This window comes from Kryptolebias marmoratus, linkage group LG11 (genome assembly GCF_001649575.2).
Source record: "Kryptolebias marmoratus isolate JLee-2015 linkage group LG11, ASM164957v2, whole genome shotgun sequence".
NCBI lineage: Eukaryota > Metazoa > Chordata > Actinopteri > Cyprinodontiformes > Rivulidae > Kryptolebias > Kryptolebias marmoratus.
In genome coordinates this window covers 21,497,696-21,515,582 of record NC_051440.1, presented here as the reverse complement: position 1 = coordinate 21,515,582, position 17,887 = coordinate 21,497,696, and the positions used below count along the sequence as shown (strand labels likewise).

The 17,887-nt window shown below is 39.8% G+C and overlaps 1 protein-coding gene across 2 annotated transcripts in view; it reads left to right on the top strand.

Moving 5' to 3' along the window:
- Nucleotides 1-402: 402 nt before the first annotated feature.
- LOC108237508 (cat eye syndrome critical region protein 2) overlaps nt 403-17,887 on the top strand; it is a 40,778-nt gene continuing 23,293 nt past the window's right edge. For both annotated transcript variants that reach the window (XM_017418974.3, XM_017418973.3), the window contains exon 1: nt 403-691. In XM_017418974.3, the coding sequence (XP_017274463.1) occupies nt 572-691 (120 nt within the window). In that variant the 5' untranslated portion in view covers nt 403-571. The remainder of the gene's footprint in view (nt 692-17,887) is intronic.

Genomic DNA, 17,887 nt, shown 5'->3' with positions numbered 1-17,887 from the left:
ATAACATTATATGAAGTTGTATCTATAGACACAAACACACAGAAAAAAGAAAATCTAAACTAAACCGAAAACAGAAGTCACCTGTGTCATACCTGGCTCAACTTTTTGTTTATTTTTAACTCATTCAGTATTTACTATCATTCCATTTAAACAGCGAGCGCATTATCAAATCAAAAAAGGGTGTAATATTGAATGTTTACTCGACTTACAGCGACAAAAGGCTAATCAATGACAAAGATGTTTAAACATACAGAGTGTTATTAGACTTTATGCATTTTCTTGATACAGTTTTAAGTTTCTGTTCTGAAATATAATTAAATCCTTCTGAGCTGAGCAGTCGATTCCCCCCTATTCGTCGTGAGTTGGTATCGCCCTTCCCATCTGTTCAGCTCCGGTGAGACACTGATTGAAACAGATTGAAGCGCTTCCCCGGGTCGCAATGGCAACTACCCCGACAGGACAGGAGCGACAACTTTTTCCCTCTCTGTAATGTTCCGGACGCACCACAGGTCGCCGAATAAACTACTTTCTGATGTGAGGAATAAACCTCGCACACTCTACGAGCCCGAAAATGTCCCAGGGATGTACAGTTTCGGTGGAAGAGATCCAGTCCTGGTGGGAAGTCCCCGCCATAGCCCACTTCTGCTCGCTGTTCAGGACCGCGTTCAAGCTTCCCGACTTCGAAATAGAGGTAACTGTTTAACTGTGACTCCCTGAAGCGGCTCCAGTGCCTTTAACCGCGGAAATGAAGAGTTGTTTGTGTCAGCGTTTTTGCCTGCGAGATCGTATTTGGCCCACCGGTTTGGGTTTTAACCAGCTCGGCTCTGTTCTGAACTTCTCGGACGTTACCGAGGCGTTCGTCAGTTGGGGCTAAAAGCTAGCTCCGGATGCTAGTCGTAAGCAGCTCCTTTTTTTAAAGCCGAAACTATGTCTTAACAGGCTTAGGGCTAAATAAAGAGCGTTTAAGCAGAATTTCCACGGTCCCAGCTCACGTGTTGTGCATCGAAAGACGCGCCTGAGTAACTTTTGCGGGTCCGACCCGAACCATGTGCCGCTCGTTTGTTTTCATTCGCTTGTGTTTATCGAAGATCTGCCTTTTTTAAATCCCAGGTAGATTATTTAAAGCTGCCACAAAAAGGGGGGCATGTTTAGAAGAAAGTTTCAGAGCGGTGCGCCGTGTTTATTTCAATGCGTTTTTATATTCAAACAGCTTAAAAATTACATTTTCGGCGAAAAGGAAAAGGATGCGCACAAGGTTCAGGTGTTTTTTTTTTACCCCAATAACTCTCTTCTTCCCCCCTCCTGTGAGATAAAGTTAAGTTCATGGCGTGTGGTTGGAGTTTATTGTCTTGCAGGCCATCTGGCTTGGGGTAGCCATAGGGACGCAGATGCTGTTTCAGGCATTGTTTGCTTCGCCCAAGTCCCATTTTGTGACCAGAACCGTCTGTTTGCGACACAAGTCGGCTTCTTTTTCCTATCCACGTGCTCTCACTAATACGTCAAAGCAAACTTACTTTACTGCGCCACAAATGCTTCATTTTAACTTTTTTATTTATTATTATGACTCGATGATTCAGACACCCCCTCCTTCAATTCGCTGGAAATACACTCGGACTTTAAGGTGAAGTCATCCATCACGTGTAGGCTTTGCGTCGTGATTAATGGGTTATGGATTGTTTTATCTGCCCGGCGAAGAAAGATAGCATTTTAAAGAAAATGTTGAGGTCAACATCACACATCAACAGCCTCCATCACTCAGCCGTCCCCACCCCCTTCTGCAGGGAAACACGTAGGCTTCGGCTTTGTTGTTAAACCAAGTGAGAGCCAGATGGGGGATCGCATTGCGCCTAGTTTACATGAAAGTTGAGGCTGTTGTGCTGTTGGATTTGCTCTGGGTTGGCTCAGATATTTAGTTTTTTGTCGTTAAATTAAATAGGAGTTACCCAGCTTCACTTGAGCTTCTCTGCTTTTAATAATTTTGGGTGTTAAACTTGTGAAACTGTGAAAGTGAACATGGAAAAAAAGGTTATCCTGAACTGTATTAAAAGGTGCATTTTGAAAGCGTTTACTTCGGTAGGTTTTTCATATACCTCCTATATGTAATCCTGTAATCCAGTTTGGCACTCATTGTAAACAAAGCACTTTTTTCCCATGTTTTCCTCAACGAATCTGAGCTTAAATGCTACCAATACGTCAAAATGTTCAGACTTCTCCATCCTACTTCTCTCTTCGTGGACGTAGTGCGTTGTTGACCTATTTTCAGTCATACAAATTGTTATTTTAAGGACACATTAACCATCTACATGAGGAAAATCTCATCCAGAATCTGTTGCTTGACGTCTCCTTGGCTTTGCGGTGACTACCTTTTAAGCTTTAAGCCATTGTTTAAACAGGAAAGAAAGGTACCTGCAGCAACAAAATCTATTTGTCCTCAACCACATCACTGTCACAGGTGTGCCTGCGCCCCACAGCTCGATTTCAAGGAAACATTAAGATTGATGCAATAGTCTCGTATTTTGACAGCTTAATTGCACGCAGACGTGTCCAAGGTCAGAACTTCTCCATTTATTTGCACATTTATAATAATTCATATTTGCACATTTATAATAATTCATAAAGAGTAAATGACTAGATTGTGTCTCAAAGAAGAATGAGCAGCAGTGTCTGTGGAAAAAACTGTTTTTAGGTGGAAAAATAACTTGTGAACTTGTTGCAAATTTATTTATTTTTTTATATCTCAAGTTTTCTAAACATTCAGAAGTCTGAGTATTAGATTTTTGCTCCATTTAGCCCGTTGAAGGGATCATATTTTGAATAAGATTTTTGTGTCTGAACACAAGAATATATTTATTACACCTGCGCCACAGCCATTTGTGAAAGATCCAAATGTTATCTTGGATAAACATGTTGTGTAATGTTGAAAAGCACCTGTTTTTTAGGGGCCTTTCGGGCTTTGATTTGGGGCTTGAATCAAGTTCAGGATCTTTAAAATAAACCATTAAGCTGGCCCGAGGCTTAAATATTCACTTTATTTAAAAGTATGTATCTGCGTGTATGGTTAAGAGCACTGTGAAAGAAGGGATTGCATTTGATCTTTTGATTCATTCAGAAGAATTTGGTTATTGTCACATTTAACAAATTATCAAACCTACTCAAATATTAGTTATGTAAATGCTTCTTTTTCACGATGACTTATCTGAAATATCTGCACCTGTAAATGTTTGAGCTGAGCTGAGCCACATGTAAATGTTTCAGACACTTTTCCTTTGTGCAGCTTGTTGTTTACTGCAAAAGTGTTGTGCGTCTAAAATACCCTTGAACTAGTTCTCTCAGAAATGACCTCACAGTATATTAAAAATGTGATGAATTTGGAGCTTTGTCCCATGTTATTATGTAAAGCAACCTTGTCGTATTAGTAAAGAGTGTTTGACTCTTGTTTACCCTGTGTACCCCTTGTTTTTTGGTTCGTATAGCTGATTTTGGGCAGATGCCAGGCTTGAAACTTAGACAGCCCTGTCTATAATAATCAAGAAATTTGTCTCTTACAGTGCTGATACCACCAGTACATGATGTGCTGCACTTTTAGCTGACAGAGATTTAATTTGTCAGGCTGATTTTGTTTTCCTACTGTGGTTTTGCAAACATACATATTCACAAACTCTACTGAAGTCTGAACATTTGGATCCAACGTGTTTGCTTTCTGAGGACTTTGTGTCATAGAAATTGGAGGAAACTGTCAGACAAACATGTTTGTTTTGCTTAATGCTACATAGCAGCAACAGGACAAGCTGGCCTGGCCACTCTGATGATTGCAGCAGACTGAGCGCACTACCTTCCTTTTTTTTCCCCTGACTTGTATAGTCTAAATTTATTAAGAAAATTATGTTGCTCATCAGTTTTAACACTTCAATAAAATCTGATCTCTTTAAATTTACTGGTCATGTTAGACTTGCTGTTTGACAAGCTTTTAGCTGTTTTTGATAGGTAGGTTGGGCGAAGTTGGTTAACTTTACCTTTAAACTTATCTCTAGATACATCAGTTAAATTAGCCTAGAATGTGAGAGGTTAGGGGGCAGGAAGTGGCTGTGTCATTGGTTGTGACAGAGTGTGGGCTGTTGAGTGAGTTCACTTGATTATGCTCTTTCTACCACTTTTTTTTTCTTGTAGACATAAAGAAGTAGTAGCAGTTTAATTAGTTTCTGGTGCTTGAATGTGTCTTTTCAGTTTAGTTGTGGCTGTTGAAGGTATGAAACAACCAGGGATGCATTCAGCTCCCATAAAACGCTCACAAACATTCACCTAAAAGAGAAGAAAGAGGAAGAGAAATGTGTTAAAATCGTTATTGTGATATTGGGTTGTTCAGATATGCATCACTACTGAACCCATGTTTGGGTAATTCTAATGATACATCTCCTAAATAACAACAAACATACCACATTGCTTGATTCAGATCGTGTTTAGTAAAACAACAAAACTTAGAAAACACTGATTTTGATCTTAAACGTGCTCCTGTTTTGTCTCATTGAGCAATGTTTGTACTTTTGTTTTCTGTGCTCAACCGTATAGAAGATGAGTCAGGCGGGTGTGGAAAATCATGCCTCCACATGATTATTTGATCATCAAGAGCAACTCGCCTGAGGGCGTTTGTTTTAATTATAGCAACAAACTTGAACAATTAAGCTGAAGATGGTTTTGTGTTTTCAGTTTCATCCTCATAGTTTGCTAAATGATAGTCCTGTTTACAAAGGTGCCAGTATGAGTGTACATCCATTTGCGTCACTGATACTTTAAATTAAATCAAGTAATTACCAGATAAGTCCTCTGTTAGACTGGTGACCTCACCACCTTGTAGTTCACCTCTCATCTAAGGCACTTTCACAAAACACTTCAAGCCTGGATTTAGGCTCTGTTTACTCGAGGCCGATCTCCTGGAAACGTTAAAGATTTTCAGGTGTTGATTGGAAAAAAAAGTTACACGATGCCGCTGTGCTCCTTGGGCCCACGGTAGTTCCCATGCCAGGCCACTAGTTGGCACTTACACATGCACCAATCTCTTATTCACCAAACACTTACATCTGAATACACAGCCTTTTGTCCGGACCCACAGTGAGGTTGGGTTGCTGCGTCTGAAAAGTTCCACTCTGAGACCCGGGTTCAAAACGTTTGTGTCAGATAATCCGACCGCTGTTGTTGTGTAAACAAACGGCCGAACTCCAACATAAATGTTACATTTTCACTGAAAACCAGCTTCGTGTAAACGGCTCCTGAGACGCCTTCTGGCCACCTCGGTGAGGTTTCTGAATGGACCGAAGAGGCGTGTGGGGCTGAAGCCCACTCGTCACTGTTGTGCCTTCGAGCCGCCAGGCGAGGTAGTAACAGACACGTGAAAAGGTAAGCCGGCTTTGCAGCTCAAGGATGTGACGCAGCGATGAATGTGCCACCTCTCCGCAGAGGGTTTAAAAGCCTAAACAACAATGAATAGATTTGTTACAGAGAAGCTCGATGACGGCTCACAGAACTTTGCGTTTACTTGAATAATTAAGCACAAAAAGATTGCTAGACTGAGTTAATTCGGCTAATTTAGGTTTTGAAATGTTATGATGGAAACGTTTGTGTTCTGGTTTACACCTCTTTACTTCTGTGAAGCTCACCTAATTTCTGAAAGTTCTACATGAGACACGGGCAGATCGATAAGTGAATTATAAATAGTCAGAGGCAGCTTAAAGATGAACTAGTCTTTATGGCCATTTTGCTGGACTGTTTAGTGAAAGTGCCTCCAGTATCATCTTGGAAGGACAGTAGAGACGTGAAGCCTGTGTAATATAAGGATGGTTGTGTAAAATGAGTGGATATGTAAAGTTTGTGTCACCTCTTTGATAACATGCATGCTAACTTTCTCTTGATTTGGGTTTAGCTTTCTATTGAAAGGCTTCATGTCTGACTTTTTCAACTTTGAGTCCATTTAATGTGTAAAAAGTATGAGTATTCTGATAATGGTGCTCCTGAAGCATTTGTTTCCTTTTGTCTAATGGATACTTCAGTAATGTGCCACATTTGAGACCAGAGTGTTTAGTCCTTATGAAAGTGCTGTCAGAGTAGATTTCTGGCAAATTCAGTGATTCAGCCCGACAGTGGTGCTGTGGCAGCCCTTTTCTCTCTACGGTGGTAGTCGGTGATAATGGAGACTACCTCGCTTACAAAGGAGCCCCTTGCACATTGTTCTGGAGTTGATACACTTCACTGTCATTGGTTTCCACTTTCCTCAGTCTCCAGGCAGCAAGATGGAAAAGCAGTGCAGAGGAAGGAAGGAGAGAATTAGTGGGAGGAAAGGGGCAAGACTAAGTGGAGAAGAGTGTCCTTGAGATGGAGAGGAAGTGAGTGAGTAAGCAAGAGCAAATTAGTATGAGAGAGTGATCTGTAGGAAGACAGCCCAGGGTCAACATGGCTCTCTGCTTTGCCTGGCTTTTTGTCTCTTAGGCGTTTGTTTGGTTTCTTGGCTGTGCGTCAGTAAAACGATGCCTGAGGTCACAACGCCAACAGACACTGCATGCTTCTGTTCCTCGATCCTCAGCGAGGTGCCCTCTCACTGCCAGACACCGGCCTTCTTGCCAAGGACCTCTGTCCCCGACATGTCATCTTGTGCTCTCCTGACAGCTTGTTTGGCACACCATGGTCTGTTTGTTGTGCGTCTTCATTAGCTGCTTGTCATTTTCCCACTGAAATCAGTTTCCTTTATGGAGATATTTAGAATTCAAGTGCTGATGATATAGGTTGCTTTTAGACGGGGCTGGAACGTGGGCTGTTTACATTTTTGCCTTCATTTGTAAGTTTATTAATCACAGTTTATGCTTCTAATTGAATAGAGATTATCATAAATAAACAAATTACAACACTATGGGCTAAAAAAAAGTCAGAAGTTCTGGGAACTTTTCAACATTTTATTGTTATTTGCCATGCCTGTATGCATACTACTTATGGATCAGCTGTATAACGACATTCGAAACAGTTGTCTACAGTTTTCGCCTCAGTCTGATCGGGTTAGTTGGTTTGCAGCGCGCTGATCTCAGCAGTACAGCGCTGATCTCAGCAGTACAGCGCTGACGCTTCTCAGAAATAAGCCGGAGTGTGTAACTACATGTACTGTTTCGTAAGAAGTGATTGAAGATCGTTAACTCTTAAATCCATTAATCAGATGTCAGAGGAGCAACTTTGGTATTGTCTTTTGTGTTGTTCCTCTGACATCTGCAGTACCTTAAATAAGCTTTGCTTTCTGCAAAAAACAACTAGAACAACAAAAAACAATTAATCCTTTACATCGCATCTTTCTGATTTGGTTTTAGTCGACAGCCCATGTTCTACAACTTCTGGCTTTAAGGAAGGGCAGGCATCTGGCTAGTTGTCAAAAAAAACAAGGTGATCTGTTTGGTTAATTTAGAAATAATGGGTAATAATGTAAAGTTTTTTTCAACTGATATTCGTCAGTCCAACAAATGACGATGGGTGACATATTCACGCAGGTGACGTCTGGACTTTTTCTGTCCATCTGAAATGGCATAAAAATATCTGCATACGGGCCACAAGCACAACTTCTTGTTCTGATTCTGAGACATTGTAATTTTTGGAAATATTCAGTCGTTTATTTATTTTGTATGTGCCAAATCGCTCAGTAGAAGACTAAAAACACAGAGAAAGATTGTTTTTTTTTATGGAAGTGCGCATGTTCTCTGCTAGAGGAGTCGATTTTTATTGTTTAGTTTTTGTTTAATTTTATATATAACAAACTGTTACATCTTTATTTGTGTAACTGTAAAACTGATGACCTCACTTCTATCCTGTTTTGCTTATTTTTTGCTTGTGCTTTCTGCACAACAGTTTCAGTTTCGCCCTCATCTTGACAAATGATGTGTGACTTATCACTACAAATCGCTGTTCATGGACGTACGGCGACAGATTGTTCACACTTTTTATCTCTGACGTGGTGAGACGACACGTCTCTTTCAAGGACTGAAACTATTTAAGCCCAGTAACGAGAAATATCTGTGATATCTTCAGTGGGTGACAATAATAGGTGTAATTGTGATTTGAGCAAATATGAAGGAAAGGAATATTTGGTTTGTCAACAAATATGTGGGAAAATATTTAAAAGTTTGACGATTATTTTGACTATTTGGATCTTAGATGGGCCATCAAATGGTGGAAAGGTTCATCTTTATCTTTTAGATGAAGTAGTTGTTGATCAAAAACAAAAAGGACTATTTAAAGCAGAGGCCACTGATTCTTTCTAAGCACACTTTGTGAGGCGTGTCTTTGGATCAGCCCCATTTTTAATAATTGTGGGTGCTCTTAGTTTACTATTTTCATTTTTTTGTTTTGTCTTTCCTAGATGGTATTTGCCAATTATTATTCAAAGGTGTTAGGCCTTTTCTCTTTACTGGTGAATTGTACATAAATGTCAATTACGCCTAAAGGAAAGCAACAAAACCAGTGTAGTGTGGAAAAAGACGGGGGGGGGGGGGTTGTTTTTATTTCACTTGAGGGTAGTTAAATTAGGCACATACATGGAGCATTTATTCAACTGTCAACACATCTGCAGTGTGCTTCTGCTTTTATTGCCAAACAACTTTATAGAGAATTAAGTTTATGAGAGTGGCTGATGCCAGTCCTAATCACTAATCCTTTGTGTCAGCCTTTGTCATACTCATTTGAACTGAATATCTTAGCTCTGCATTTACTGATGCGTTTTATTACTGATGTGGGTGTTCTGTTTCCACTACAGGAAGCAAAATACCACGAGCATTTTTAGATTGAAAGACATTTGGACAACATCTAGTTGTGTCTTTAAATGTCTGGGCTAAAATTTGACTAAATTTGACTTTTGTAGATGTCTAAATGTCAAATATGTGTTCATTTGGCTGAGATTTGCAAGAAAGCAAGACTAACCTTTTTGCAACTCAGGATCCGTCCACACAGGAATTCTGTCTTTTCAAAACAATCTTTTAATGTGTCGTTTCTAAAAATATCCTCATAAACCACCATTACAAGAAATGTTGCCATTCATTCAGAAATGCAAAAAAACCCAAACATCCAAATTTCAGTTGTAGCTATACCAGGCCTGTGCTTTGGCAACACTTCCACAAAAATACATCAGAAACAGGAGAGACGACAGGAAGCAGAACCTCTAAACTGTAAACACAAGAAGAAATGACCAGTATGGCAAATACAAGAGCAAAAACTGAACCTTTTTTTGCGGACGGACGAGGAAGTGGAACTTCTACTTTACGTCATGTTCAACCACTACTGACTGGGAGTTATGTCTGTCCAAGTACACAGACAGAAAGGACGATTTCAGGCACAGTATCCAGGGAGGGATGAGTTTGGGTTTAGTTTATTTATTTCAAACATGTATACATAACAAAACAAAAAGATAATAAAAGTAATAACAAAAAATTTAACAAAATTTAACATTTTTGAAAAGGAATGGGAAGAAGTAAAAAACTTATTTAATCCCACCCTTCTCCAAAGCTTATTAAAAATAATAATAAATACTTTTTTTGATGAGTGGAGGAAAGGGTTATCAGGAAGATTAGAAGAAGAAACCTCATCATTTCTCACATTAGAAAAGCATGGCTGTGGAAGAAAAGAGGACACAGGACAGAAAAGAGGACAGAAAATAAGAATGTGTGGAGAATTGTGAAATTAAAAAAGTCAACAACTTGTATTTGGCACGTCTATTAAGAAGCCTCTCTATTTACCTTTCTCTCATCCCATTCGCACCATGCTGAACTGTAGTCCCTCTACCCCACATCCCCTTGTTGAGCCCCTGCACTCTCCCCGTCGCTGCACCCCAGCCCCTGGCATCACCATGACTAAACCCCAGATGGTGGTTCTTTATTTCTCTTTCCCCTGGAGGGTGGAGGCTCTTCACTCTTACTGGGTGATGTGCTGCTGCTGCTGTTGCTGCTGGCCTTCTGAGGAGGGGGGTCTTGGTGTGTGTGTGTGTGTGTTATTGTAAAAGAAGCTTTAGTCCTATTAGATCTGGCAAAACAAAGCGAGAGCAGATTGCCTGTGAACATGTCCTTGTTTCTGTTGTCTAGAAAGCAAGTGGATTAGCATGGGAGAATGGTATAAAAGCAGAAGAGTTGCTTAGAGATACACCAAATTGAAACAGCCACACTGTCTCCCGGTTTCTGCTGTTTGTGATTATCGATACTTAATGTGTGTGGCACATATGGCCTCTGTAAAGAAGCGTTGACATGTAGGCTGATGGTGTTGTATTCCAGATATCACTAGCAGGAGCAAATTGTGGTGAAATGTGTGTTTTTTTTTTTGTTTGTTTCTAGCACAACCAAGCCATATTTGTTCAATCCTTAAAGATCACTGTTGGCAAACTTATCTTTTTATTGAAGCTCCACACCAATCAGTGATAATTAATTTTCGTTCATGATATTTAGAGCTAAGTTAGTTTCACATTCCCTTTACTTTCTGTATTTACATCCCACTAATAGAGTTTTCCCCACTTCAGCTATAAAGCCTTGTAGACACCAGTGTCTGACACTTTCCTGTCACATCACATGCTTTCAAAACTTTTTTTTAACCTCTGGGGACACTTTGAAGATCAAGAAGCTTTTTGCATGCCTTTTGTAACACCCTCAGTTGCATGCAAAGTTAGGGGGCATTGTAGGATCACCCCCCCTCCCCCCCTCCCCTTGATGTGATTGACAAGCGAGAGCAGCGGTACATGCATCAGATGGTTTCACATGGGGAGTGTGCGCACAGAGGGGGGAGGTAGGGGGGTACATGCAGTTTTTCTTTTTTTTTTCTTTCAGCCCCATTGTTGCAACTCCCCATGGTTCCCTCTCTCTGTCTCCAGTCTGGGGGGGGGTGTTTGGAGGGGCTGTCTTCGGTTTTGCTTTATCACTCTGCATCTTTGCAGCTGGATGTGAAGCAGAAATGAGAAGTGACAAAAATCTCACCAAAGCAGGTCTCATCTGAAAGGAGCCAGGAAGTAACTAGGCTCAGTCATTACTGTGTCAAACCCTTCCAGACATGGGGTGTCTTCTTGTCTTGGTTTAAAAGGATTTTTTTTGGCAGCGTGTGATGCAACGTCATAACGTGAGGAAGCAAAACGAATTATATTTATTCTGGAAAATACTGTTTGTTTCATTTCTGCACTGTTGAATAAAAATAGTAAAAGACCAATGTTAATGGGAATGGGAGGTACTCCAAATGATTGAGGGATGTTTGTTTGTTTTTTAACACGCAGATGTGGTATTTATCTGTGAGACTTTGTGACATGCATACTGGCACACTTTTTTTACAAAGTAAAGATTGGCAGACTTTGCATTGGAACAGTTTGGTGTGTTTCAGTGTCTAGGTTTGTTTTTAAATACTTAAAAGGCTTGACCTTGACTTTTTATTGATGACCTTACTTGCCTTATGACAAATTAGGCTGGAAATTTCAAAGCAGGTATTTCAAATTAAGTCTTTGGGTTCCTCTTTTTAACATGTAAAAAACTGCACCGGGTTTCTTTGGTTTGGGATTATCGTTATCATTGCTGTTGATGAAATGCAATCCAGTTTTTATGATGGATAAAAAAGGTATGAAGGCTTATTATGTTGTCAAAACACAAGTTATCTTAAGTGTCATCATTTTAATCACTCAGAATATACCTGCTTTGATTTAATTATCCAGAGCAGTGCCTTAGCAGGAAATGCAGTTTTAACAAAAAGTAGGCTGTGTACATTTTTGTATCCAGATTACTTGGCATCCTTGCTGTTTCAACGGTGTAGCCTCATTTAAATAAATTATTGGGGGTGTTTTTTCCCCCATACAGAAGCTAATGTTGGTGTGAACGTGGTTAAAGTGTCTTGGGAATTGTTGCATTGTTGTTTGGGAATGTCAAGACCTTGTCACACCAGCATGACTTCAAAGAGCAAGAGCCAGCGTGACCCAGTGCTGCACAGTTAGAGTGAAGTCGAGAGCCAGTTGCCTTTTTAAAACTTCAGATTGCGATTAGAAAATATAAGAACTTTTTTTCTGTATTCCATTTTGTGTTCAAATCACAGATTTGGTAGATTCCATTTGCTCTACACAGCTCACCTGTGAAGTTTTTCCTCCCAAAGTCAGCTGGCAGAATTGTTATGTTTAATGTGCTTCCAGGGGGGATGTCTGCTGAAGCAGGAAGCAGAGTTTCATATGAGGAAGTTGATGATGTGGTTTCCTCAAAGTGGAAGTGTGAGTGGCACTGCTGCACTGGGTGGCCTCCCATCTCCTGTCCTTAATGATCCTCACCCACAAACTCCATGTGCATGTCCAAGACAAAGGGTCTTCATGTCTCCGGCATGGTTCAGGGAGGGTCTGTACAGCATCCCACCCCTTACCCCCTACCCCTCCTCAACCCAGCCACCTGTCCCACCTGGCCCTGACACTGATGTATAATAAAACACAGCTGGAAGTTGAAACTGACCTCAGTTTTTTTGTGGACTTGTTATATGTAACGGTTCTCTGTTCCCACATTGTGGTTTCGCTCATGTAGAAGTACTTCTAGTTGTTATTTCAGTTCATATGTTTTCATGACAAAGTCTTTCCCATTAGCTAAGGTGTTATGGTGGAATGAGCAGGCAGAGGATACTGTCTCACCTTAGCTTTAGTTGATATTTTATAAATTTGATGAGACTTTGCAAATATATCTTTCAACAAGTTCTTGTTTTGAGCCATTAGTGAGATGCGTCTGGCAGCAACTCAAAAGATGTTAATTCTTTCTTCTGATCAGATTAACTGTACATCCTGAGGATGTGAGGGCGTTTTCCTGTGGTGTTACGACTTTGTGTGCGTGTTTGTCATGTGGCAGGAGGTGGTTATGTGCGGGGGTGGAGGGTGTTGTCAGATGATGGCTCCTGGAGGAACCATGTGTAAGCAGGGGGGTGGAGGAAGATATAAAGAAAGACACACAGGAGAGGAAGAGAGGAGACTTTACACAACAAACAGGTCTCCCTTCCCCCCTGCCAGCCACACACACATCCTCCAACTGTTGGTGATATAGACCCCGGAGGAGCTGTTAACAGCATCGACTTGGAAAGTGTTTGCTGTGAGGGTAGCCAGAGAGGCCAACCCCCTGATACTACAGGCTCTGTGGGTCTGCAACAAGCTGCTACCATTTCAGCTGCACTTCTTATCGCAACCTTTTCTTACTTTCTCTTTCTCACTTTGTGGCTCATATCAGGCAAAGATGCATGCATATATTTTTATCTTAACTTTTAATTTTCTGCAGAGACAAAAACTTAAACATGGAAGTTGCTTTAATGTTTAGAGTGTAAAAACACATCTTAAAACAATGCACATTGTTTTTAATATTAGTTTACTCTTTAAAGTTATTATTTTCCTAACATTCAGAGGCATATTTACACATTGATTTTGCAATATTTCCCTCTTTAAGCTTTCCTTGATGTTTCACACATGAACCAGTTCGGTTCAGGTGAGCACATGTGAGTCGTGTGCTTTTTACAATCCGTCATGGTGGAATCAAAGGAGGCATGGCATCGATGTGCGATGCCATGCATAAAACTTGATTTGGACGTCTACACTGTTTATGAAACAATAATAATGATCGTTTTTTTGTTTGCAGTATGCTTCAGAAACGGGGCAGGTTGGTGTTCATAAACTCTAAACTATTCTCAGCAACCTGACTGTTTATACTGCACCTGCCTGGTTAAACACACTACACGTCATCATTACTTCACACCCCTGAGCTGTGATGCTCACACAGACCGGTTTGGCTGTGTGACTTACCTCAATGCCAGCTCAACGTGGTTCTATTAGCAGTGGGTGAATTTCGGTTCCTCATTTTTTTTCCAGTCATTTCACACATTTGTGAAGACAACTTCTTACTGTTCTTGTAAGGATGCCTCTTCAGACCAGCTTGGAAGTCTTGTGTGAAGAGTTCTTTTGGCTTTTATCATTTTTTGTAACTATAATAAAAATATATTCAATACAATTGGCAACACATGTTGGAAATGTAAGATGCCTTATTAAAGAGAAACAATATTAGTTCAAAGAAAAAACAGACTGGTTCGTTCCATCAAATCTTTCTACAAAATGGATTAACTGGATTAACTCTGTGATTGATTGTTTATTCTTATTTTTACAATGGTCACATTGTACATTTTTCTCTTTTTTTGTTTAAAATGGTACCAAACTGGAGTTAATGTATTTTACTTTTTGGTTTTGCTTCTTGCTAGTTTTCCTTCGTTGTGCTATCACATGAAGCTTTCTACACACATGCTGTAATAAATCAGACACTTTATGCTGCAGCGTTACTGGATGTTTAATGTTGATTTATTAGTTACTCACCGGTTTGTTTTAAGCACGAGACGAGAGTTCAGATTGTAAACACATGTTAAATGTCATCTGATGCCAGAAGCCTTGTCATCATTAGCAAACTAAAAATAAACTTGTTCTATGAATATTAATATTAATAACAGTATCACTTGTCTTAGAGATTGTTACTTTGACGCTGACCATTTTGAACTGATACATCAAAGTGTGCCTTAAAAATACCTTATGAAGGGAGAGCAAACAAAGCATTTAAACTTGGAGTGTGGAACTTCTGAATCTGCCTTTTGGCTGAGTACTTTTACATTTACCATTGATTAAATTTTATTTTAGAGCCACTCTGTGCTGTCCAATCATTTCTGTTGTATTCAGTTGAATAGAAGCTTACAATATATCCACGTGGAAAATGTATTTGCCTGCTTTTGATGATCACATTGTGAAGCACATGTTTCAGTTGATGTATGCAGTTCCAAACATTCTTCAAGCATCTTTGTTTCAGTCTCTGTTTCATGCTGAGCTTACATTTCTCAAAGGAAGCCAACTTGTCAGGCAAAAACATTCTTCAAAAACCAAAGTCGACGTAGGCTTTTTCTGTTGAGTCTTTTTAAATAGTTTGCAGCTCGTGTTGAACCACTTCTGTGTGAAGTCTGTTTTTGTGGTAGACGTTAGTTTTATAATACGTTTGCCTGTTTCTCACATGGCTGAATCTTGTGAAAACATTTTTCTGTATTCTGTAAAGGTTCTTGAAATTATCCGCAACTCCTCTGATGTAAACATGCAAACATACTGGTATTTTTTACTGCCATCTCTAATACCAAAATAGTTGATTTACTTTTACAGCATAACAACATCCCTTTGTGTGCTTGCTGTGGATTCACTGCAGCATATTACAAATATAAATATCACACTTGAATTCAACTCCACACCATTTATCTGCCTGTGTAATTATATAAAGAAAAAGTCAACGTATGTGCATTAAACATTTTTTATTTCAGTGACTGTTAACCTTTGAAACCTGAAGTCAGTCTTTAGGGTTTGAATACCTTTTGAATTTTAGAGCTGTATTTAAACTACAGCTTGCTGAACAAAAACGTGATTGCACAATCAACAAGTCAACTCAACAGTTACTAGGTGTGTTAGGTAGGACACACAGACCACACTGTGAGGAGTTACACCACAATGACTTCACAGCCTGAAACTCGTAGTTTTTTCCTGTCACACAAAGCGATCTCACACCTAATGTGTCATCAAAGGTTTTGCCCGCAGGTATTTACACAAACAATGCTGGAATATTTTTTTAAACCTACAGTTAGTTCTGCGAGTAGAAATCAGGTCAGTCAAAGGGACAACAATACAGTGAAATGTGTGCACATCCACGGTCGCGTCCGCCCAGAAAACTTAAAAAAAGAACAACTGCAGGTTAATAAATTTTTCTCTTCAGGGTTCTACCTTCAGGCCACATGACCCCTTTTTAGTGGCTGTTTTCAAAGAAATGGCTCATATTAAGTTTTTGTACCTGAGAATAGACTGAAACGTTGTTTTTTTTTTAAATAGATAGCAGAAATTTTATTTTTATGAGTTTGATCAGTCTAGATTTGGACTTGGTTTTCCAACCTTAGCAATATTTTTAGTGAAAAGAATAACTGTTTATTACAAAAGCGAATGGAGAGTCTTCAGCTGCAGTGAAACCAAAGACCGGCTCTGCTGGGGACAGCGTGTGTAGGGAGAGGAAAGATAAGGGACACGCAGAAAGGAAAAGAGTGGGGTGTGGAGAGCAGAAAGAGCGTTCTCAAAGCCCCAGAGGCCCTGACAGACTCCAGGCAGCAGGGCAGTTGGGAGAAAAATGGTGTGGACATGAGGTGTAAAAGGCAAGGCCAGTGAAAGAAGTGGAGAGCAGCAGGGAATTCTGGTGAGAGGTGGCAAATACCTTCAGGGTGAATAGCTGATTGCAAGGCAGGCCCACAGAGGCCTGAAGTGATGACACACCTTTTGACTAAGCCTTTACTCACCCTCCAATCTTTGTGTGAATATGGGAACTGAATGGCCTGTTTAGTGTTCAGTCTACATCATAAGTTTAGTGATAAAACTTATTCTTGATAGTATATTGCTTGTTCAGTTTTCTTATCTTTGTATCCCATTGATCATTAATATGAAGCAGCTGAAGTACTGCTGAGACATGTATGAATGAGTGTTGCAAAGGTTTCTTTTTCTGCTGTTGTGAGGTTGAATTGAGTCTTTAATGTGTGTTAGTTTCACCAGACGTGGTCATGTTCAGAAGTATCCCATCCAGATTTTCATCAGGCTGAGTGTTAGTTTGCACCAAACCAATAATGGATCAGTGGAATGGGCGTATAGCTAAAGAAAGGGTACACATACACCAAATTAATTCCCCTTCTCCCTGTTGCCATCTGAGATGTTATGTGGCAGTTCAAAGTTGAGGAAGGTGGCGTTAATCCGAAGGCTTCAACAAGCCATCCAATCTCATGTGCTGTGCTCAGATCCCCTTATTCCCCAGCTGTGGCCCCTAGCTTTTTCAAAGTGTGATCAAAGTGCAGTTTGTGTCTGATGGATGAGTTCACTTTGGCCCAGAGGCTGGCTGACAGGGGACCTGGAAGTAGAAAAGAACACGACACAGGATCTCTCTGCATCCTTTGCACATTTGCCTGTAAACAAAGACATACATGGCATGTATGATCAAAGTGTATTAACAGCTGGATAACATGTGTATGTTTGAACAAATAGCTCAATCCAGCTTTGTCTTACTCTGGAATACACAGCTCTCAACTAAAGTAAGGGGAAACTGTATGTTTTATTTATTTTTTGTATAAAAGCTGAAATGTGTGTACTCTTCATTTTTTTTACTCTGTTCATTGTAATTTAAACAGTAGTACCAAATCAGACTTACATGCCAAAGCAATGGCAGCTTTTTATTTTCAGGAGAAAAAATATATTTATAATCTTTTTGATATGAATTTTAATTTATAATTTATTCTCACAGATTTAGGAAGAAGAAATAATCCAATAATTATTTGTTCATACTAGTATTGATGCAAATTGATTAAATAAACCTACAGTAATACCATGAACTTATGAGGAAAAGACAAATTTTACTGTTTTCACAATTTATCTTGATTACTACATCTTTTTTAATCAGAAAAATCAACAAATGTTGTTTTCTCTTCTTGTCAAGAGAGAAAGAGATTATGATGTTTTCACGTCACACTGATGAAGTGAATTTGTCCCCAAAAGGGACAAAAAGCAAAGGTTTTCTACCTAAAACCAAATAAAACCTATCAACTAAAAGCTAGAAGAATATCAGGCAGAAATTTCCATGAGAGCAGAGACACCAGTTACAGAGCTTCTGCAGCTTTTTGCTGTCACCAAATTAATTGTATAGCTTATTAAATCTCTTGGCACCAGGACACCCTAGGTCGCAGTTCAATGATCGACTTTGTTGTCGTTTCATCTGATCTGCGGCCGCATGTTTTGGACACTCGGGTGAAGAGAGGGGCGGAGCTGTCAACTGACCACTACCTGGTGGTGAGTTGGCTCCGT